The sequence below is a fragment of the Anabrus simplex genome, chromosome 11 (genome assembly GCF_040414725.1).
Source record: "Anabrus simplex isolate iqAnaSimp1 chromosome 11, ASM4041472v1, whole genome shotgun sequence".
Lineage (NCBI taxonomy): Eukaryota > Metazoa > Arthropoda > Insecta > Orthoptera > Tettigoniidae > Anabrus > Anabrus simplex.
Genome location: NC_090275.1, coordinates 35,214,765 through 35,239,963, shown reverse-complemented (window position 1 = coordinate 35,239,963; position 25,199 = coordinate 35,214,765). Strand labels below are relative to the sequence as shown.

The 25,199-nt window shown below is 38.0% G+C and overlaps 1 protein-coding gene across 5 annotated transcripts in view; it reads left to right on the top strand.

Annotated features, from left to right (window-relative positions):
- The window catches only part of LOC136883357 (echinoderm microtubule-associated protein-like 2), a 340,211-nt gene that overhangs the window by 288,939 nt on the left and 26,073 nt on the right, over positions 1-25,199 (top strand). For 4 of the 5 annotated variants that reach the window (XM_067155610.2, XM_067155612.2, XM_067155611.2 and 1 more), the window contains 8 exons: positions 1,472-1,621; positions 4,823-4,895; positions 5,070-5,123; positions 12,967-13,068; positions 14,094-14,198; positions 15,402-15,639; positions 21,954-22,111; positions 24,507-24,764. In XM_067155610.2, the coding sequence (XP_067011711.2) occupies positions 1,472-1,621; positions 4,823-4,895; positions 5,070-5,123; positions 12,967-13,068; positions 14,094-14,198; positions 15,402-15,639; positions 21,954-22,111; positions 24,507-24,764 (1,138 nt within the window). The remainder of the gene's footprint in view (positions 1-1,471; positions 1,622-4,822; positions 4,896-5,069; positions 5,124-12,966; positions 13,069-14,093; positions 14,199-15,401; positions 15,640-21,953; positions 22,112-24,506; positions 24,765-25,199) is intronic. The other variant, XM_067155614.2, reaches the window with a different exon arrangement.

The window sequence follows — 25,199 nt, the reverse complement described above, 5'->3', positions numbered from 1 at the left end:
TTGCACTTCTGGACCTACAAGGAGTGAACACATCCCCTCTGAGACACCCATAATTTCTCATGATTAAGGGATATTATAATGTAATTTGTAATATATTATGAAAGATAGATAATAGGAATGAGGCATTTTTGCCCTGAGTTATTAAAATAACTACATAGCATTTCCTTTCTCATAAGTACATTTGGAGGGAGGAAGCCCAATGGTGGAAACAGCCATCGCTTCGTTGCTTTCCTATATTTTCCTTCTTTTGTGTTGCTCTGGTGCACATTATATTGTGCTTTAGATTTCCATCGTTCTCATTTGAGGTTTGGTCTTCACCAATAGCCTTGGTAGCCCTCAGTATACGCCACTGCTTAGTGTGTAGTCAAATACTACATTACTTGCAATTCTATAATCACGCCGTACTTCTATTTAATTGTAATGCTTATGTGACTATTGTTCCTTTGAAAGTTTTATTGTACTGTGTTCTTCTGACGAGAAGTTGCTTGGATGCGGGGTAAGAGGTGCAAGGTGTAAGCATGGTGTAGTCCCTCACTCTGTGAACCGCCGGCAGCTCACTTTGTAGTGAAGTCATCTACAGTATTTATTTGTTGCATGTGTGTTTTAGGCTTTAAATCAGTGCATAATTGTCTTGTGTTGAGCGCGAGTTACGCGATAAGTCTATGTGTGTGATTTCTTTCTTTAACATTAATACTGTGATCGTTTGTAGAGTCATCTACAATATTTATTTGTTGCATCGGTTTTCTAGCCTCTATCGCCTGGATAAATTAAATGCATCCCTCACACCTTGAGCCCAGAAAAATTTTGTCCATTTTCTCCCCCCCCATTTGCCTTAGACTTAAATGCTGAGGTTTTTTGTGTGTCGTACTTTACCTCTGATTCTGTACAAAAATAGCCCCCATAATTCCCCCGTCCCCTTTTTAGTTCACAAAAATAATTTCTAGCTTAGTTTCTTCCGCTTTTTGTCTTGCACTTAAATACTGAATTTCACAAATGTGCCGCCGTTTTCCCATGATGGTGTTGAGCAGATCCGTTTGATGTGGCGACCCCGTTGCCATACGAGCAATACTGTTTTCTTAATATGGAATGAACTATAGGCACCATAAACCAAGAAAACTCTTCGATAACTGTTTTTTTTTTTTCTTTTTTTTTCTTTCTTTGACTTCTTTCATTAAAATTGTCACTGCTTGACTCCCTTTTGATGTAGATAGTTTCCTCTATTACTGTGAAAATCGCATCAAGATCCAGCAGTTGGTTCATGAGATTAGCCCGCACTGTCATACAACTATAGAGGACTTAATTGTATGTATAGATTCACCTTTGGAAAAAAAACAGTCACACTTGTGTAAAAATAGTCATATAAAAACTGTTTGTTCCTGAGAATAACTTTATTCTGGGTGGTGCTTACTTTTTTGCTCTTGTCAGAAGAAATATCCATTAGTTTTGCTTAGTCCTTGACGATAACATTCAGCTATGGATACCGTGGTCGGGATTGTCGCTCTAACCTTCATCTACTCCCTACTGGAGAGATCGTCTACTTTGTGGCTGCAGCTGTAGTTTTGTTCAACGTGGATGAACAGTCGCAGAGGCACTACCTTGGACATACGGATGATGTTAAGTGGTGAGTAATAGATATTTATTAAGAAGAGTGGATCACCAATTTAATTTAATTTTTTTTTTTTTTCTTTCTGTCCCTTTCATTAAATGAATCGGTTCGTGTTATATAAATTATACTAAAATAATATTTGCTTCAAGAACAACACTAGTAGTCCTCAAAATACGAAAGGAATGTTGTCTGTTCTCTCTCTGTTTTGGAAACAGACTGATCATAAACAAGGAATATTATGATGGTCTTACCTATAAGCTGGAAGTCTATTTAAAGTTCATTGCAGTCTTGAAAGCTACATATTCAATTATTAAAACTGTTCTTTAATTCTTTCCTAGTGTCAGATATTGTGGTACACAAGCACGGAGTGAAGTGCAGAATGAATCTGAAAAGATTGTGAGAAAATGCATCTCTAAATCTTCAGAAAAATGCAATTTCTTACAAAATTGTTCAAAACTACTGTATTTTTAACCTCCTAGTCAATACTATATTTTTTTTTTACATCCAATTAAGACTAAACTTCACACATAGACGCGTTTCAACCCATCATTGGGTCATCCTCAGTAAGACATGTATAATGAATTAACAATGTAGGAAAACACGCTAATGAAATGTTAGTTGAAATGTTTTTAAAAAAGCATGATGAAAGTTAAAAAAACTGTGAAATGTTGCTCGTTAAGAGTCTTGAGCTGGAAATCTTTGTTTCAATGTTTGTTTGTTCTTTGGTGTGGTTTAACTGGTATCTGTAAACTGTTGGCTTAGTTGTTGTGTTCTGACAGGGGCTGATATACATAAGCATTATTGAAGTTGAACAGTCTAATTTTAGTGTTACGTGGCCCGCTTGTATCACCCGTGTTCTCTGACTACGGAGTCCAGCTCTCGTACGGACAGAGTCCAGCTCTCGAGAGCATTTAAAGAACAGTTAAACCACAAAGAACATTGAAACAGAAAGACCTCCAGCTCAAGAATGTATTTTAATGATCAACATTTCAGTTTAATTTTCGTCATGCTTTTTAAAAAACTTTTCAACTAACATTTCATTTGTGTTATCCTATGTTTTTAATTCATCATACATGTCTTACTGAGAATGACCCAATGTTGGGCCGAAACATGTCTATTTATGTGTGAAGTTTCGTCTATACTGGTCGTAAAAAAAAAAAAAAAAAGTATTGACTAGGAGGATTAAAATAGTTTTGTACAATTTTGTAAGAAGTTCAACCGTCAATACAGATTCAACAATGAAATTCATAAACTGTAAAGAAAAATGCAATATACTGAAAAAAAGCACAGCTTTATAAAATTGGCTATCCTCGGAATAAATGAGCCAGCCCCGCAATCTAGGGGTAGCGTGCCTGCCTCTTACACGGAGGTTCCAGGGTCGATTCTGGGCCAGGTCAGAATTTTTTACCTTATCTGAGGGCTGGTTCCAGGTCCACTCAGCTTACATGGTTACAATTAAGGAGCTATCAGATGGTGAGATGGCAGCCCCGGTCTAGATAGCTAAAAATTACTGCTGAGAGGATTTGTCGTGCTGACCACACAACACCTCGTAATCGGCAGGCCTCAAGGCTGGTAGGCAATGGCCCTTTGGGGTTTGGTTTGGTTTGGTTTGGTTTGGTTTGGTTTGGTTTGGTTTGGAATAAATGAATATATTAAACAAATTGATGAATTTCCTGAATATTACAACACCCTATAACTTAAATTATTCTCTATATTCTTCAAGACTGGTAGCTGAGATTGTAATATTACTCTCCACAACTTGCTTAAGCAGTAGCAGGTTTTTTTCTGTGATTTTGGGGTATATCAGCCATTCCAGTAGAGAAACTATTTCCCTGTATTGTTGAAAATGCGTGAACTTAAAACTACGCTATATATAAATTATGGCATGGACTCAGAGGGAGGGTTCGTTTGAACCCATATTAACAAGTTTTATTTATCTAAGGCACAATGTTACAGACAAGATTATAATACTACCATCTTATTCACAAGTCGAATTGTGTTGAGTATTTAAAAAATAAATCGAATTCAAAATTATCTTTACTTTTTCAGTGATTTTTTTGAGTTGGAGTGAAGGTAGAATATAGTCAAGTAGTAACACTTTTTTTTTAAAGCAAGGATACGATGATAAAACTTGCAACTTACAGTTTTGACCATAACTCGATACACTTTGCAATTTAAGGTTAACCTCAAAAGCTGCAGTAGTTGCATATGCTGGCAGCTACAATCAACTCAATGTGATGTTCTGGGTCTAGACCTAATGAGCGGATTTTGCTGCTTACTGAAACTGTTTGCTACTTAATAGACCATTCAAGAAAAATACCCTCTAGCAGCAAAGAACTTGAGATTTTTCTTAGGTTTGGTACAATTGCAGTACAGTTTCTGGCATTTTTTATGAAAATATGAGTTTTTTTTTTTTTTTTTTACTGAACAATATGGTATTTGAATCAAACCAACACCACCTAGATCACCTAGATATATCTAGGTGGTGTTGATCAAACACACATATTTGACAATGTGTTAATACAGGACTGTTACAGGACTGCAAGAGAAGTTTGAATTATTCACAAATTAAAACTAAAAATGTTCAGATTAATCAACTTATGAAGTCTAGAGGGTGGTCAGAACAACATGAACCTGGTATATGAGCATTAGAGGGTTGGTCATACTGAAATATAATTTTTTAAAAGTTATTCGATATCTTGCGCAGTTTTAATTTTACCAGCTGCTGAAGTTAGCCAGTCAGATCGCTTTGCGGGTGAATTCAAATGGGCTTTGCGAGGCGGTGTTGATGAATCTACATGTTGGTTATCGGCTTGAGAGTCATGCTGACAAATCGCCATCAAATACAAAAACTCAGTGGTTTTCAGTCAGTGTCACCGTAGTGTACTTGCTATGGTGCAATCCTGTCAACTTGGAGCTCCCTGCCAAAGGTTTTGTTTGTTCGATTGGTGCTCTCAAGCCAGTCTTAAGCCATGTACAGATTTAGCAACACTGCCTCTCAAAACCCATTTGAATTTGCCCGTGAAGTGATCTGATTGACTAAATTCAGGAGCTGATAAAATGACAATGGCACGGGATATCAAATTACTTTATTCAAATTATAATTCAGTATCAGCAATCCTCTAACTCCCGTATAAAGTTATGAATTCAATTAACCTTGCCCTTCATAGACCTAATTTAACTAAACGTTTCAGTGATTTGTCTTATTTTCTACAGCCTTGCAATCCATCCCAACAAACTCCTCGTTGCCAGCGGGCAGACAGCAGGTCATGATCGGAGAGAAGGAAGGGTGAGTATTCTATCAGGCATCTCAGTTGATAACAATTTTGGACTTTTGAGTAGAAAGTAGTGTTGAGTACTTGAGTAATCAAATAACATTACTTTATCAGTAGTAGAATGCTTGCTTATAATTAAATTGCTAGTAGTTAGAATGTATTTTGATTATGCTTGTTGTTGTTGGTAGTCATGGAAATTGAACCCACCCCCTGACAGGACGGCTCCAGAAGCAGAGATGTGGGTACGTCTGTTCCATCAGCTGATCTCTCTCTGTCAGTCTTTGTTGCATGAGAGTTGGTGTAGCAAGCTGGCAGGAAGCTTTTGGATAGGGCAGTGTTTCATTTAGTTATGGTATAGTTTAGGAAGTGTGAACATTAACCCGTTCTATTTAAGATGAGCTTTCTTGCATATTGTTGTCAATTTAAGAAAAAGTACAGAATCCAGAAATCATGCTTTTAAAAATATTATTTGCCTTTATTGAGATTTTTCTAACTAGGAACTATGTACAACTTCATATAAATAATTGTATATGTTTGCAGTATACGTATCCCCATTGAAATCAATAGCAGTAAGGTAAAAACAAAATATATTTTCATACCTCCATAAATTCCTCTCCTGCCAGGCTGAGTAGCTCAGACGGTACAGCACTGGCCTTCTGTGAGGCCAATCTGGCAGGTTTGATCCTGGCTCAATCCGGTGGTATTTGAAGGTGCTGAAATACATCAACCTATCTCGGTAGGTTTACTGGCATGTAAAAATCCTCTCATGGGACAAAATTCCGGCACCTCAGCATCTCTGAAAATTGCAATAGTAGTTATTGGGATGTATAAAATTAATAACATTAATAGAGAAAATAATAATAATAATAATAATAATAATAATAATAATGAAACCATGATTTTTCTAAAATCTACTTTTACAAACAAAGGTATAAAGTTATATTGTTAAAAAATGGCAATATTGTAATATACTAACTTTGTAGTCTGGAAATGGAGCTCCAAAGTATAATTTCCATGTCAGCTTGCCAAGCCAGTTCATAACTTGTGGTGTGGGGCAACAAAGAAGTGTAAATAACCAGAGCTTGCACGGTTCTGTGTCTCTCGTAACATTGCACCAAACTTCATTTCGCCAAGCTTGTCTACATTACTGACCCAAGAAGTCACTGATCCAGTGAAGGGACTGGTTTTCTCTCTATTTCTGCTGTGTGTGTTGTTTTATATAATATGTGAACTATATTAATCATATTCTTATTGAAACATTCTGTTATCTTGCTTATGTTGTTAAAGTATTATTTATGTAAGTGATTAATAATTAACTTTTTTTCCACCATCAATCACCAGCTTCTCTACTGGTATAATATTCTGCACCTAGGCTTCTAAAAGAGAGGGGTGTATAAGACTGTGTATCAGTAGGCATTCCATGGTTTTCAAACTTAGGCACTGCAAGGAAGCAGACAGATTCCCCTTATCTTCCTAAAAATTGGTACTGTAATCTGCAGGCTATGAGAGTGAACAAAATGATTCCTTCCATATCAGATGAAATGCACATTCCATGCAAAGTAGTCCTACACAGTTCGCGAAAAAGGAGCCCTTCAAACATTGTCCGAAACCAGCTATATCCACAATTTGACTTCCAGCTAACAAGGGGAGATCGCCCTGTTAAAGCGGTTTTGCCAATGGACCTTATTTTGTTCAAAATGTAACATTTAAAATCTGTTCTCAAACATTTCTAGTATTATTTCTTGAACAGGGCTAAAATATTTTTGTAACAAAGGGAAAATCCTCAAAATTTGAACACTTTTCTAGAAAACCTCATGGCGACCTCCCTTTGTTAGTTGAGGTTTCATGAAAGATGCATTGGCTACAGCCAGGCCCGTATTTAGGTATCCTTACACCCCTGGAGGGAAAGGAAAAAAATCTGTGATGCCCCCTTGAAATAAATGTAATTGAATTGCACTTATATTTTTCATTATATTGCTATCTATTTTCATTTTAACTACTTGTACTTATCTAGAATGAATGCATCTTACGCAAAATTGAAATTATTACAGAAATTTCACTGAGCTTTCTGATATATTTCATCAGAAACCAGAGCAGTGGCGTGTCATTTAGATCATAAACTGCTTACTCCTTTCTCCAAACAGAACTGATAAGACATAAAGTAAGTAAGAGAGAAACAGGCAAACTGAAATTTGCAATATTAACACATATTGAATAAAAGACTTTCCTGATAATGTTACATAGGTGCCACTGGAATCAAAACATCTTCACAAAAATGCAAAGCTATTTCTAGATACTTAATGCAAATTTGTGCTGTTAACTTGTATGAACATTAACAGTCACTACCAGAACCAATTCAAACTTCCTGCAAATGACTTAAGACATTCAACAACAAACTAACACAACATGTTAGTCTGTGTCACCTACATGTGTATTAGTAATGTGGGACATTAAATTTGACAATTACACCGGTGAATTAGTTACATTTCGCTCAACTTTGAGTTTCTCGAAATTTGCTACACTAAATATGGGCCTGGCTGCAGCAGACACATTGTGCATAAAGCTGTATGAAATTATAATTATCTTAAAATGATAGTGCCATGCTACTTCGAAAGTCATATTTGCAAATTAACATCCATACAGTTGACTTGTCCTCTCTGAATTACCTGATCTGTCGTATTGTACAGTACTCTATTTGTACAGCTTTCTGAATGTGCATTACTGCAGTTCTTTTCTCTCAAGACTTCTTCTCTTATTACACTGCAACAATAATACTTATTCTTCCTGATACGTTTCTGCTTATGCAGGTTGTTCAACTGTAATAATAATACTAATTACTTTTCCAATTTCAGTATATTCCATGACTAGGAAGATACAATTTCTGACTTTGAAATATGCAGCTGTTGCTTGACATATTTCATTATAGAGAAAAAACTGGTTTTGGTGTGTTTTTTCTTCTCTCTGTAACTTGTTTTTGGTGTTTATTCATAGTGAAACTCAAATTTCGTGTATTAGGATTTAAGATCTTCCTGATTTTAGTGTGTATTTCTCATAATCTCATCTCCTTCTACATAAATTTAATCCTTGCATAATGTTTTCAACAAATGAAGCACTGAAAATAAAAGTAGATAAAGTCGCATTATTCTAGTTTTGAGATAAATGGACTTAGTTTCTCCACAGTAATTTAAAAAGTTGATAAGGTAAATATGAAATTATTTTAAATAGATTGCAATCTTTCTTGAAAATAGTCACTTTAGATGTCATTTTGAAAAGTGGACTTCATATTATGTGATGTATGACAATTTTGAGGTGCATATAGACTATGTCCTGGCATTACTAATTATTTTAGGGGGGGAAAAAAATTATGTACATTTTAATAGATATATTCATGTGACTTGATAGTTTTAATCTCCAGGGCTGTCATTACAATCTACAATCATTAAGATTGTGATGATGGTTCTCGGAAGTAAAAAGAACTCTAGTCAGGATGTAGTACATCCAAATTTACATTCTTAAAAGAAGTTCTGTTACGAACATGATACTGTCTTTGCTCCATATCAAGAACTTCAAATAATCAGTTCATTACATGTATACTGGTACTGCAGCTGCAAACGATTACTCTTTCAGAAAGTGATTGTCGTAATTTCCACCCATTCTACAGGTCATCTTTCAAGTACACTACTTTCTCTGGGTTTCTTGAAATCCTTTTGACTGCATAAGATTGGCAGTAACTTTTGTATTCTTTTTCTTAACAGATTTTACAGTGTTATACCATTCATCTGGTGAGTACACTGGATTGATCTTTGGTTTTTCTGTGCTCATAATCGTAAGATGGTCAGCTAGGTTGTTAATAATTTTTTTCGATTGACACGGTCTCTCTGCACAATCTACTAGTGCACCAGAAAGTCTCCAAATACTGTAGACAAGATTTTTTTATTTTTAAATATTACAAAAAGCAAGGTATTTGAATAAATGTCTTGTCTATGGACTCTGTTTAAGAACAGACTTGGGCTACTTGTATTTTCAGTGCTTCAGTTTAAACATCAGAACATTTGGTTCGTTCACAAATGCTGTTTGTTGACAAATGCTGCAATATGTGTGCTTATTTTAATGTCATCCATGCTTTTCAATTAACCCATGTTTCATTTTTATGTTTTTTCCCTGTTGCTAATCGCACTTGAAGATTAGGATCAACAGGGTAATTGCAAGATGCTTTTAAATATAAAGCACACCGTAGTTTATTTACTTGAGAAACACAAGCTCTTAGTGTTGAAAGATGATGATTTACGAGCAATTTCAGTTCTTCATAATAGTTACAAAATGAAAAAACGTTTTTGGAGGATTCTTCATATTTTGATGATTTTTAGATGTAAAGGCACTGCATATTGATCATTCTGTATTATTTATCACATAAGAAAAAAGCCAAATTCTCTTTGTTTTGCATAGAACTATTTTTGCTGATGGCATTTTTTTATTTTGCTAATGGTTTATCATCGCACTAACACATTGAAGTTTTTGGTGATGCAAGGATGGGAAAGGGCTAGAATTGTGGAGGTAGCAGCCATAGCCTTAACTAAGGTACAGCCCTAGCAGTTGCCTGGTGTCAAAATGGGAAGATACGGAAAAACATCTTCAAGGCTGCCGATGGTGGGATTCAAACCTACCATCTCCCGAATGAAAGCTCACAACTGCGCAACCATAACTGCACGGCCAATTTGCTTGGTTTATAGGGTATCATTCTACACTCTATGACCTGATAGCTGGTAAACATATAATATTTAATGGAAGGGAATCAAACCAGCTCTGATTAACGGTTGTACTGTATCTCTCCATTTGAGTAATGGGGCTGATGTTAAGCCCTTCTTTCTAAATATGTATCACAGGAATGTGAAGTCGTGACAGCATCCTGTTACTATCTTTCTATATTTGACTTCATATGCATTTCTATTTTGGTTGATGTACTTGGAACTTCTATCACTTCTTGTTACATGCAACTTCAATTAATGTAGGCTAAACTTTTTAGTTTGACCCTGGTATAGTTTTATGTACCAGGTCCTTCAGATACATACTTAACAGTATGTTGGGTTGTCGAACGAGGCTCAGGCATTCACATGGAAAGGAAAATAATAGTATGAAAGTATGCCGTTGCAAATTTTATCAGAACAATTGTTCAAAATAGTCCCACTCCTGTTTAACACACAGTGTTACTCTTCGCATTATCCTCTCGCATTCTTGGCAACATTGTCAGTGTTAAAGTTCCTATAGCTGCGCATATTTTACACACTAGGTAAGTCCTCTTTTCAGTAATGTTGCATAAATATGATTGAACAAGTAGCCACATAAAGAAGTCCATGGGGAGTTAAGTCAAGCAGTCTTTAAGGCATAATCTGGTAAACCAAAACAATGCTTGACACTACATACATAAATTCAACATTTACTGTATATAAGAACATAATTTAGGTGTGTGCTACTCGCTTGTTTAATGATCCACTTGCAGAAAGCCTTTTAAATACTATTTGTTCGGGGCGTTGACCTAGAAAGATCTTTTGCCCCTACTTGCACCATATGTGAGGAACCTGCATGTATTTTGTAAATGGCGGAAGTGTAAAGTGTTGAATGTGAGGAAAGGAACGTTAAGGATGACACAGATACCCAATCCCCAGGCCAGGAATATTAATAATTTACAATTAAAAACCCCTGACCCGGCCGGGAATCGAACCTGGGGCCGCCGAGTGACAGGCGGATGTGTTGCCCCTTACATCGCTGGGACGGACTGCAGAAAGCCTTGGGATAGACTGGTCAGGCACTGAGTTGTTTGCCATTTGAAAGAGTGGCAGTGCAGATTATATTTAGTAGTTTTCTATGCACTTCAACATGATGTATTTCCAATGTGTGTGCCACAGCTCTAGTACTTTTATGAGGTTGTGTGGCAGTATGGTTTCAGACCAGGAAGGTCAACTACAGACCTTATTAGGATGCTAATGGAAAAATACTGGGAGAAGAACAAGCTTTTATTTCTAATATTTTTGAACATTGAGACAGTGTACCATAGGAAAGAATTTGGCAATGCATGAAAGAACTTCAAGTGCGAGACAGTCTCGTAGACAAAGTGAAAATGTTGTATAGTATAGTGAGAATAGAAGTTGTATTCAAGTAGGATGTGGTCTGCCGGACTGGTTTGAAACAAAGAGGAGTGCAGCAGGGCAGCTCATTGTCACCACTTCTATTTATTATTGTGATGCATGTAGTAATGAAATCTATTAAAAGGAAAGAACATGGAGGTATCAAAGCCTTCACATTTGCAGATGTTGCAATCTGGAGTGACTCAGAAGAGGAATTGGGAGAGAGAATGCAAAGCTGGAATGAGGAGTTTAAGAAATATGGTTTAAACATCAGCAAGACCAAGATGGTGGTGATGCAAGTGTATGGGGAAGGAGCAGAACCAATAGTCATGTTAAATGAAGCCCAACTCGACAGCGTTCCAGTTTTCAAATACGTGGGTAGCATTCTATCAAATGCCAACCTAGCAAAACATGAATCAATAAGGCAACACAATTTTATCACAAGGTAAGACACCTGTGGGATGAGCAAATACCCATGAAAACCAAAATGATATTGTAGAAGTCCTATTATACACAAATTCTTACATAGTCTTGAAACCACAACACTGACCAATAGAGATAATTCCAAACTCCAGGTAGTTGAAATGAAATTCCTATGCACTACGATCCAGTAAACCAGGAAAGACAAGATTAGGAATGAGAAAATTAGAGAAGAAGTAGGAATAGATGATTCTCTCCTCAATAAGATTGAGATATCAAGATTGAAGTGGTTTACGCACATGAAGAGGATGCCAGTAAACAGAACTGCAAGGAAGGAATTTGACAGAAAAGTAGAACGAAGACGACCCGTGGGAAGGCCACGAAGGGAATGGATAGATTCAGTTAAGAATGATGTACTGCTGAGAGGTCATGATTGGGACAAGTTGGTGGAGGGAGAATGGTACAAAGACAGGATGAGATGGAGGAGGCTCATATACCACACCCGGGAAACTGAAGATGGTTTAGGATGATGATGATGAGGATGATGATGTGGCAACAGCTTGTCTTGCCACTGCCTCTGGATCCCTTTGAGTGTTTTCTACAAACTAGTTACCACATGAACCGTATCATTCTGGCATAATCTCTTCTTTATATTCTGAAACATATTGCGATTTGGATGTCGTCTGTCTAGATATTGCTGTGCATAAAGTTAAGCTGCTTGTCATTCATTGCGATGACGCACTCAAAATGCAAGCAGTGAACGAAAGTTCATCATTCATGTAACATGCCTGTTCCATTGCTGTGCATTAGATTAGACTGCCTGTTACATGGTAGAGCTGTTAGTACACTGAGCAATACACAGAGCCCTCTTGCAGTGTTTCAGCAAAAAGTTCCTGGTTAGTTTGCAGGTCCAGCAGCTTCTCAGACTTCACATACTTACATATAGCCGATTCTACTCCTACAGTGGACCAGGTAGACTACCCATTCTACTGTGGAGTATATATCTGAAGCACCCAGTCACTACATTTTGTACAGGTCATCATTGCATAATCCTAGGAATACTTGTTCAAAAATAGATAAGAAGAGAGAAATTAAATGTGTGGTTTGATAGAATCTGATGTTTTTTCCAGAACAAAACATGTTGTTCTGTCATTAATTGAATGATTTCTTCAGGTATAGGCCTAACTTGTCTTACATGTTTTCTTTTTTGAGTTATTTTCTAATTTTATTTAAACTGCCTTGATTTTGACAGACTGAATAACCTTGGTTACAGATTAAGTCAAAATTGAAAAATGACTCCTGCTACCAAAAATAAACAAATAAATACTGGTAAATAAAATATTATAAATTTTAAATTATTCCTGTTTTTTCTTCTTGAAGGCTGATATTTGTACAACCTTTCGATAATGACCAAAAGGTTCTCTTTCATTGTGGCACTGTATATTCTGCACCTGTAAGAAGTAGAAAGGTTGATAGAATAACATTTTCTGCTATTTGATCCAGTACTTCTCAATAAACTGATTTGTCTTTACTTCTCTTTCAGCCTCACATCCGTATCTGGAATTCGGTCAGTTTACACACCATCTCGGTCATCGGTATTGGCGAGTTTGAACGCTCCATCTGCTGTATCTCCTTCTCAAAGGCTGTAAGTATTTGTCAGTGATCTCGTACAAATATTGCACTCGTTCTGTGATGCTCCGATAAGAAAATTAACAGTAGCCATATGGATGTTCTGTGACGATATTGTCCTTTCTTGATGCAAGACAGCCCATCACCCTCCCCCTGCACTTCTTTCTAGTCTACCTTGTACAGTATATTCTAACCCACAACTTTTTTTAGTTTTAATAGACAATTATTTCATAAATTGCAAAGAACTACTCTGAGCTGTTGTTGCTGAAAGGATAGTTTATAACCTTGAATTCATCTCTTTTACGAGAATTCTCAATTTTATGCACCTAGTAGTTCTTTGATTTCTGTTGATGTGTTGGCTAGGTTATGAAATTCTACTAATTGGTTGTGAAATAAAAAGTTTACTATTGGCATACCTTTTTCTTTGTTGCTATAACTTTGGAAATATGGAGTTACTCAGAGCATCAATACTACCTATTATTGAGATAGTGCAGTGCAGTACAGGCAGTTGCTAAATGATGCAGATATTTGATTAATTATGTACGGACTATTTATCAGGTGTATCTTGATGATGAATCCAATATTTTTAATGAACTAAGTGATAGTGAAAGTTATTTGGTCCTTCCACATCAAATGACGACAGACTCGTGTATTGGTGTATAGCAGTAACTCAAACACAGCTGATGAAGATGTTAACATGGTAATATAGTATGCATAGATACGGTACTGTGAATGGCTGCTCAAAGACAATCCAGTAAAGAATTTAGAACCAATTTAAAGTACGAAAGTTGTGCCTAGACTCACAAAATCCTTCCAGAATTCAAAATGATGGTACAGTGAAGTCCACAGAATTATCTGTTCAACAGGGCATACCAGCCTGATTTTGGGTTCAATCAATCGGCACTGTGTTAGAGGCCCAATATACTTTGTTTTTATTGGACAGACGTGAAAAGAGAAATCTATTGTGTATTGATTCATTATTAATTAATTCATTATGTTTATTCATGCGTTGTTTCATATTAACATATGACAATGTTCCAGGATGGCGGCATGTTGTTGTGTGCTGTGGATGAAGCTCCTGACCACAATATCTCCATTTGGGACTGGCAGAAGGGAGAAAGAGGGCAGAAGATAACGGAAACCAAGGTGAGCTCTCGTACAAGCAAATTTGGCTTCATAAAAAGGCTGTAGTGTTCTTGGCATTGAGGGCAAAACCCTACTTCAGTGGTAAGAACTCTGTAAAAGTGGGGTGAAAGTTCACGCACAGCCACAGACGTAGTAATCACCCATGAACAAATGGGCAAATTACAAACTCCTGTGTTCTTATATTCTTTGTATTGTCTTTCAACAAGATTTTTCTGGTGGTATTGAACATTTCAAAATGTTGCAGTGAACACTACTGTCCGGGACAAGTCAGATAACTTTCATCGATGCCATGTCCACGAGTTCCCGTGAATTTGCTTTTTTTTTTCTCCCAGTGACTGTTGTGAAACCCATCCCATGATCCTGAGGAACTTCTCCCCTAAAAGGATCCTGAACAATGTGGAAGGGATGGTAGAGGTCCATAAAAGATGGTTTCCAGTTCTTAGCTGCAGATTGTGATTCAAATGTTGAAACAACCTGTTTATGGTAATTTCAAGTGCCACGTTTTACAGGTGTATTGAAACAAAATTGCAATGGATCATGCTCAAAAACTACTTGGTTCTGCCACTGTCTTCTCTCGTGAGAGGTAACATGTTGGCTATATGACATTTCTCAGGAAAAGTTTGAAGAAACCCAGTTTTAGAGTATAATATTTAAAAACTGTTCATTAAACAGTACATTATGGTGAATACTTTATTACGGAAGCTTTTGGAGTTATTTTTCTGAACTTTTTCCTATTGCGTCAATAAAGGGTGTCTTTTACTTTAATGGCCATATTAACGATACATATTCTACGGGCACTTTTTGAACCAAGGAAAAAGTACAAAGATCAGCCTACAATTAGGTAAATATGGTAATGGGGAAAACTTTCTCAATAAACGACTAACCAGCACAGTGGTGTTGGTTACTTTTCCAGAACACGTATGGCAGAAATAATTTTATTACTATTGTTTCTCTTTACCAGATCTTGTACCTATCCCAAAAATTATTTTTAAAGAAAAAAATTAAAGTTTCATGTGGAAAGGGTATAAGAATAAGCTGCTCATCCCAAGTTCTGACATGAAGTTTTTCAAAGAGAAAGGAAAAGAAAACTACATGGGATACTTGCAGAAATGTGCAGTTTCCAATGACTTTAATAGTCTGTTTTTAGTTTTTTAACATTACTACATCCAGTATAGTATATTGATTTTTTTTTTTCCTCCATAGTGTTCGGCAGACACTGTCGTGGCTGCAGAGTTCCATCCCATGGACCGCCAGTGTATAGTGACGTGTGGAAAGTCTCATATAAACTTTTGGACCCTTGATGCTGGTGGTACACTCTACAAGCGTATGGGAGTGTTTGAGAACCGCGACAAGCCAAAGTACGTAACCTGTTTAGCGTTCACACAGACAGGTGACGTTATCTCTGGTGATTCCAACGGCAATGTCATCATCTGGGGGAGAGGTGAGTTGCCATTTATTATTGAAGAACAAAATCTGTTAGGTATGCTTTAGGTTTTTATATTGGGTTTTGCATCAACTGGATTGCTGAAGTACTAGGTTGCTTATGACCCAAGAGGAAGTATGGGATGAACATACTTAAAACAAATAACGTGATTGCTTTGATGAATAAATTTGTTGAGAAGGAAGGCATACTTTCTAGTGTCAGCTTACAAGGAAACCCTTCCATCTGCTAATCTCTGATCTGATTGAGATTTGGTATGACGACTTCAGTAGGAAATGTGCTATTCAGCCATATCAAAATTAGATGTCCAGTCGTATATTTAGTACCTGTTTTGGGGAGTCAGTTTGCTCATTTCAGCACCGCATAGACAGGAGTAGAGGCAGGGCGGGCAGCCGGTTCATGTCGTGCTCTCACTCTTCTCTCGCACACAGGGACCGCGCAGTCCTGCGTGTATATATATATACACAGTATGTAAATACAGAGACACTACCGTGTAAGGAAAACAACAATTATTCCCATAGAAAACTTTTTTTAAGGGGGATTAACGTTGCATTAACACTTCAAAGGTTTTCTGCGATGCAAGGATGGGGAAGGAAGCTGCCATGGCCTTAATGAACCCTTTCACTCCGGTAGACTGCTCTAGTGGTCATGCTGGAGCTGTGCTTCATAGCCAGTCAACATCTGTAGAAGTCACGTGTTTTTTCAGGTGTTTTCAGTTTCGCTACAATAGACTGCTGGGGAAGTTCAGCCTTGGAGGTCTCTTGTGGACCGACTCGGGAGTCTATAGTTACGGCTATGATCACCAGATGACAGGAGTAACCAGTTCAAAGACGAAAGCAGTGTGTCCGGTATGCTACTCACTTTGCGCATAGTTGTTCCCCTGTGCTGACATGTTCGTGCTTCTCGATTTATCTTTCAACCTCTTTAAATTGTGAAAGGCCTGATGACTAAGGAAAGATACACTGCGAAGGAAGCTCTTGCCCTCATATTGGGTTGTGACTTTGAAGATGATGACGATGATAGTGATTTATCATCTGATTCTGGTGACAGAATGACTTCAATCACACCTTCTACTTCAGGCACGTTTTCTACATCAGTTACTGCTACGTCATCTAAAAGGTCAGCCTTCTTCAATTCAACTGAAGATGAAGATATTGAGGATGAAGACCAGGTGCCTGAACCACCGAACAGAAAACTAAATTGCAAAATCAAGAATCTGAATCTGAAGAAACATAATCTCGACGCAGGTAATTCCAGACTGAAAAGTTTAGTGGACAATGCTAGCATGCTTAAGTTTCTTTCAGCTGTTTTTTTAACACAAGTATCATAACTCTTCTGTGCGAGGAGACTAATAGATACTTTTCTCAGAAGGTGGCTGCGGATAGTTCCTCATTTAAAATAAATAATTTAACCTCTTCCTGTTCTCTCCTCACGTCGCCAGTCATACACGGACGGGAGAGCGGAGCAGGACAAGTATCCCGTACAGCGGGCTCGATGAGCCACTCGCTGCTCGCGTTTAAAGGGTCACGACACTGTACTCGCTACGCCGGAGTGAAAGGGTTAAAGCCTGGTATCCCATTCGCCTTATGGAGTGGCAGCGATTGCCGAGGTTAGGGAAGTTGTGTGTGTGTGTGTGTGTGTGTGTGTGTGTGTGTGTGTGTGTGTGTGTGTGTGTGTGTGTGTGTGTGTGTGTGTGTGTGTGTGTGTGTGTGTGTGTGTGCGCGCGCGCACAAGAGCATGACACATGAACTCGCCTGGTAACCCGCCTGTACCTGCTTCACGCCGCTACTCCTGTCTACGCGGTGCTTAAATGAACAAACTTTGTCTCCTCAAAACAGGTACTAAATATTACTAGGCATCTAATTTTGATACGGCTGAATAAAACATTCCTATTGAAGTCATACCAAATCTCAATCAGTCAGATCAGAGATTAGCAAATGGAAGGGTTTCCTTATCAGTTAAATGCAACTAAAAAGCTTTCCAGTCTGTCGAACACACAAGTTAATACAGTAGAGTCTCGATTATCCAACCTAAACGGGACCTGGAGTACGTCGGATCACCAAAAATGTCGGATAATACAGAATAACTTTGAAAATGAACTGAAACAGACAGACAGGCTATACTCTAGTACTAAAACAAAGACGTGTTTTACGGTACTTTGTTTATTGAATTATCATTGTTCAGTACATGCAGTATTGAACGAAAACATTCCAGATGTCTTACGAAAAGAAACTTTTCTCCACAGATATTAAACTGCCTAATGCCGTACCGTTTCTTCCACCGATCAAGCCACCCAGCACTGGCAGGAAAATTAGGGTCCCCTTCATTAAACTCCTTCTGGAAATACTTCCTGCAGAATGGGGCCAGATATTGGCAGGTCCTTCTCCCGGTGTTGAGATAACCAAAGAAACAGTGCTTCACTTACTTTTTCGTACTCACATTTTTCATTTTTTCTCTGCTCTGGTAGAGCACCCCTTTAAAATTTCTTCCCTCTGTTTTTTCCAGTCTCCCACTGTAACACATCCAACATCCATAATCTGAAGGCACATTTCCCCTTTGTCCAGTCTCTTTAATGCACTCAACTTGTCTTCCATAGAAACAATCACTTTCTTCCATTTACTCGCTATACTCACAGAGGATATGAAAACTACAACATCCGCACCCAACCAATACTACAATGAACAATGACTGAAGACTCACTGCACCTGTCCTTGAGAAAAAAAACTGTCCTACCGCCAGCGGTCAGGCCAGTGCTTGTCCCATGGTCGCACCCTCCACAGCGGGTGTGCCTGAATTTAGTCTCCACCAAAAGTTCAAATTAAGTCTACCAGTGTCGGATAACACGGAATGTCGGATAAGCGAAGGTCGGATGAGCGAGACTCTACTGTATACCTGAAAAATAGATACTTTTCTCAGAAGGTGGCTGCAGATAGTTCCCCATTAAAAATAAATAATTTAACCTCTTCCTGTTCTCTCCTCACGTCGCCAGTCATATGCGGGAAAAAAAAATTCTTTGAACAAGGAATAAAAATACACGCTATTAAACGAAGAATGACATGTTTCGTTCTTAAAGATCATCATCAGATTCTATCAAATCACACTCGCATATTTATGTTTAATACTTAGGAACTTGAAATCTGTAACTTATTTTCATGATGTCCTCCTTTGTCTCCATTCCAGCACTTGCTGCAAGGTGTGTGTGTGTGGTGTTTTTTTTTTTTTACAAAGACAGACAATGACAGAACAATGGTTTCCTGTATACCTGTCTAATGCAATGAATTTGTCAAGTTGGGGAAGTTAAGCATCTGAAAAGCATCGGAACAATTTTTTTTTGCTAGGGGCTTTACGTCGCACCGACACAGATAGGTCTTATGGCGACGATGGGATAGGAAAGGCCTAGGAGTGGGAAGGAAGCGGCCGTGGCCTTAATTAAGGTACAGCCCCAGCATTTGCCTGGTGTGAAAATGGGAAACCACGGAAAACCATTTTCAGGGCTGCCGATAGTGGGATTCGAACCTACTATCTCCCGGATGCAAGCTCAGAGCCGCGCGCCTCTACACGCACGGCCAACTCACCCGGTCGGAACAATTTAGCATGCCGTACACAACCCTGCATGACAAGATAAACAATAAGGCAGAGAAGAAAAAGAAAACTTTGAAGGGCTACTGATGTGCACAAAGCGAGGTTTCTCTCTTAAGAGATACTGATATCTGAACTGAGGTTCGTACCCATCTCTCCAACAGGCTTGGAAAGAACTCCATGAGTTTCTTGGAACAAACTAGGAATTAAGTGCGTAACTTGGCATAAAAATGGTCAGAGCAGCTGTCACCCGTGGTTCGTTTAGAGAGTATTTCTCCAATTTGGAGAACTCTTCTTGATGGGGTCCCACCAAATACTGATCAGATTCGTCTACGTTCAAGACTTAAAAAAGAGTTTCAGTGAAAAAATAAATATGCAATTGCTATCACTCACTTCCGGTTACTTAAAACCAGCACTGTTGAAGAATGAAGATGATGACTGTTACTGTACTTTAGTGTCTTTATGTTTTCAGTATTCAAACTTAATAAACATTTTAACTGAATTTTAGTTTAAATATTTGTCCGTTGTGATCAGTGTCGCCCAAGTTTATGGCATCAGCCATGTCCCAGTCCTATAAGGTTCTACTTCTTACGGTGCAATCGTCCTACAAAGGTTGGTGATCCAGTTGATTATGATACTTGCAAAACAATGGCTCAAAAGATTTCAATAGAAGTTCGCCCAGTGGTGCAGGAATTTAATAGTCTTCCCACAGATCTTCATCCTTCAACTTTCCCCTCAATGAGTTAAAAGTTCTCATGATATGCCTAATGCACCTGAGCTTTCGCTCCTTGATGGTTGTTAGCTCATTTTTTTTTTTTTTTTTCCTTATTTAACGAGTTCAGAAAAGAAAGCTATCTAGAAACCTACCATTAATTATTTCTGGTATGGAGTTTTCGTGGAACAGAGAGGTGAAAGAAGGTGCTGGCATGAACGGGTCTATCTTCTACGATCAAAAGATTAATTAAAAGCTTTAAAATTAAAGTTATATTTCTTTTCTCCTCTTTTTTGCAACTGCAAACAATTAACAAACAAGTCGCTCAGTGACAGAATGAGATTTCAGGTACAGTAGTTTACATACAAGGCGAGAGAAATCTGAAAATCAACAAAATTCATCAATTACTCATCTGAGCTTACGAAAGTTACTTGAGCACCATTGCTCCCACTTTCTTTTAGAGAGTTTTAGTAACACTGCTACAAAAGAAAGAGCGTCAATGCTCTATGAATATCTAGGAGACTGTACTCCTACTCTTATACAATTACAACACGAGCATCTTTGCTCACTAAAAATTTACAATTTCCAGGCCTCTAGAGGAACAATCTACATTTAATAGTTCAAACAGATTTCACTGTCTTCAACTCTCAACAGTTTAACCACTTAAACATTAAGAATTACTACAGGAGTGTAGAATACTCAGTCTACTGAGCTTTGTTGGGAAAGAAAAACACAGGTTAAAGTTACTGGCCCAAAAATCAAAAATACTGTGGAGGCAAACATTTGCACTTCTTGAAGATAAAACCCTATTTGGGCTCCTGGCCAGAAGTTACAGGGGCTAGTCCCATTCTACTGAGGTGACTAGATGGAGAAAATTTTTAAGTTGCAAGGCTACAGACAAGAAACGGTTACAAAACATAGTCACCTCAAATACAAATTGATAGGGAAGTCAAGAGGGTGTTGCACTCTCTTTTCCCGAATTTCAGCTAAGTGCTTTTAGGCTGGTTTTGAAATTTACATTGGAAGATGAAGTTTACATTATTGAAGATTGGAAATTAAAGTTACATTCTTAAGGACAGGAAACCTGCGCTGGATTGCTCGATGAAGGGCGAAACGCCCCTGCCTCCACTATTAGCACACACTCGATACACTCGGCGATCAAGAAGACAAGGCAGCTCGAAAAATTGCCAGCTTCTATACCCGAGAGGAAGGTTCGAGAGAGATCTGGATTAATGCCCGACACCCCCCCAGTTTTTAATTGGCTAATTAAATATGTATGAGAAAACCCTGATTGGTTGAAAATTAAATACCCGAAATTTCTAATTGGTTCCTTTTAAAGTTGGCGGAAAGAGATTGAAGTGTTGACAACTGTGATACACAAAAAATACAAAAGAAATCCAGTCAGTTTAGGAAACCTTAAAATAACACATTACTCTATCACTTTAGTAGTGACATCTGTTGACCAACGTCTCAACTTCTTGCAATAGTTGTTTCAAGTTTTAGGAGTAAATGTCAGTTCACAAGGAGCTTGATTTGAATGCACGGGGAGGGTGTACCCTCGCAGTACAATTTCAAAGACAGGTATAAGCTCAAATGCGTTGATGTAATAGGTCTACTGATAAGAGCACGAGATGCTATACTTATTTTCTTCGAAATTCCTGAAAAAAAAACACATTTCAACTTTCGTACGAGATGAGATAGTCAACATAGTACTAAAGAAGAGTTCTCAAATTCTGAATCCCCATCTTAATAGACACCTTTAGGTGTTGTTTGAAAGTTTACATCATATTATTATATTTTAATATTGTAAATGTAATGTTAATTAATATTGTCATGTGAGTGTACTGAGTCCTTTGAGGCTACCTCCATTGGGAGGCAGTTTTGCAAATAAATAAAATGGACGAGTACAAAATTTGACTGTCTAATAATTTGTCATCTAAGGTATCCAGACACAGTCTTCATATTTGTTATAAAGAGTAGAATTTGTTTAGAATGAATAAACCAAAGAATTTCTTATTTACAGGCACAAACACCATCTCGAGGTTTATGCGTAATGTCCATGAGGGTTCCATATTTTCCATTTGTGTTCTGAAAGAAGGCAGCATAGTAACAGGAGGTGGGAAAGATGGACGCCTTATCCATTTTGATGCACAATTCAGTCCAACAGGCCTTGAGGCTATGGTGAGTCTTTAATCATTTAATTCTGCATGGTAATTGAAAACGATTGATTGATTGATTGATTGATTGATTGATTGATTGATTGATTGATTGATTGATTGATTGATTGATTGATTGATTGATTGATTGATTGATTTTGTATACTTCGTCAGGGTTGATGAGTTTATTATAAGTCCTAATTTAATTGATGGTAATAATTTTACATCCCACCAGATACTTCTTCAGCTTTTGAGTACTCGAAGGTGGCAGAAATTTCTTCTTTTTAGAGTTGGTTTTTTTCCCATGCTCCAGTGGCCACTCTTTTACATGCCGTTGTCCATTTTTGCTGATCGAAGGCATCATTAAAGGACACATTGACCTATACCATGTCCTCTCTCTGCCAGTCTAGCATTAGATTTTGTGTCTTCCACAGGGACGGTTTACTTTCAGTTAAAAGTCCAGTTGTACTAAGATAGGAACAAGAAAAGGAACACATGACAGGACCAGCAATAGAAAGAAAAGATGAGGACAAACATGAAAATACAGAAGGGCAAGGACAATCTCCACATCTTCATACACTGCCATCTCCAAATAGACAGGGTCTCTCCTCATCAGTAACAGATCTTCTACATTCATTTCTTCCCAGCCCCTGATGAAGTTTCTGCTTCCTACTTCCTCAGGAGGCCAGGTATAAACACACAGCTGAAAGTATAAGGCTGCACAATGGAGATGGGCTTCTTGCATCTTATTCTTGATGGATTCCATTCCCATGACTCCTCATACATCATAGTTTCTAATGGCCCAGGTATGAAACCAAGTGTCCATCAGAGCATACGCATCTCTATGACTCGCAGGGTGTTGTCATATTTTTACGGAGGCTGGCCGGTATTCTGTTCCATAAAGGGCAACTGGGTGCATAACATTCTTGTAGATCTTGGCCTTCAGGTGAACAGGCATCCAGTGATCCACAGGACTCCAGTGACTGGCCTCAATTTCAGCACGTGCATGGGTGTCAGGAAGAATGTCTCCAACTGCAGAAATGAGCGAGCCAAGGTACTTGATTCGGTCTGTTTAAATTTTATTCATTGATCTTGATGGATCCAATCATCTGGATTGTGTACTCCATGTACTCGGTTTTCTGAGTGTTTAATCTCGGCCCATTTTCAGCCAACCTGGCTTCCCATTGCTGGGCATGTTGCTGAAGGTTCTACTGTTCATTAGCCAGGAAAACATCGGCAGCATACAGTATCATCCATGGGTACGGCGCTTAAATACCTCCCGTCACAGTTCCCGTACAGAAGTTTGTCCTGAAGGAATTCTTGTAAGTGCCAGTGAATCTGTTGACACTGCGATATCTGAGCACCTTCAAACACCACTGGAGTGAGCCATGATCAAACCAGCAGACTTTGGCTGAGAAAGCTAGTGTTCAACAGTTGGAAACCACTCAGTCTGGCATGAACTGCCAAGATTGTTTCAGTGTTGATGGTAGTGCATTGAATTTTGTTACGTCACTTAAATACGTAAGTCTTAATGTTCCGTAAATTTGGTTCTTATGCCACACAGTTTTCACAATTATATTCTACATTGGCAAAATAATGAAAAGAATTCTTCTTCAGATCATACAGATACATAGGAACCAAGTCAAAGCTTGAATATTTCTCACCAGTTGTCACATTTCTTGGCGACACAACTGGATAATATTGAAATGGGATTAGTGTGTTGTGGGCTTTCCTGACGTACCTATACGCCACCCGCGTTACTCTTCATTATTCTGCATCTACTTTTCATCAATCTATGTACATCACTTTGACAGATTTACACTGTGATCACCACCCTCATGTGATTACATGTCCATTTTGTAAATGAGAAATTAGATAAACTTAAAATAATTCATGGCTCAAAACATCGAGAAATCATGAACAACTGTTTTCAATTTGTAATATTGCTGCCTAGCTTGCATGGGATGAGAATGTTAACATAGTTTTGTTCTGTGGCTTTTAAAGGGAATTTTCTTCAGAATTTTTAAATATTGAGGCAGTATGCTGAAATTAAGTGCAAATGTGGTACCAAAAAAAATGTAACATAGATGATTGTTTGCAGTTGCGCTCCATTTCTTGACATTCCAGTTTGTTGTTGGTCACCGCAGAAATATTCATAATCTTGTGTTTTGCTTTCGTAATTATAAAATGTTAACCAATTTGGAGAGAATCACCAGTCAAAAATACTTCAGAGTTAAAGAGTTGATTCCCATTGGATTTTGTATACAGTATTCTGTTCAAAATGTATGCTCGGATAATCTTATTGATTGAATTCATTTTAAAAAATTCTGTCAAATTGATTTTTTTGTGCCATATGCTCTAGAGCTCAGGGGTAAATTTAAAATAATTAGAAGTGCTTTATTTGCCTCTTGTCCCTTTAGGTTCCAGACCACATGGGTTCAGTACGTGTGGTGTCGGAAGGTCGTGGCTCGCAGCTGCTGGTAGGTACTACGCGGAACTGTGTCCTGCTTGGTGGTCTAGGTCTGGGTTTCAGTCCCGTGGTGCTGGGTCATACGGATGAGCTGTGGGCGCTGGCCGTCCACCCTAGCCTCCCTCAGTTTCTCACCGGAGGGCACGACCGTATGTTGCAGATGTGGGATGCTCAAAGTCACTCAGCTATCTGGAGCAAGGACATGGCTGTGAGTGGAGATGTTAATAATTAATTTATGTAAATAAAAATAAACTGGATGATTATAGGAATGGTGATTTTTATTTTGCAAAGCGATCCTTATAAATGTTGTTAGCTGTTATGCTCAAATATCGAGTTTGTCCAAGCACCTTTGCGGTGTATTTGGTGTCCTACCAAGGTTGTAGATGTTGAAAGATATATCAGAAAATACAATTTCTTAGTTGCAGGAAAACATAGACAAAACGAAATGTACGGGAATGTTCTACGATTTCCTTGGACAGTGTCGCTGATTTATGAACATGACTTAATTTTATAGGTATAGAGTATCCACCCCTCAAGTTTATAACATATTGAACTTTAAATGATGCTGTTCATACTTTAGAATCATTTTAGAGGAGAGATGTATTCATTTCAATTGCCAAGGATCCACCTCCTTCGAAGTATA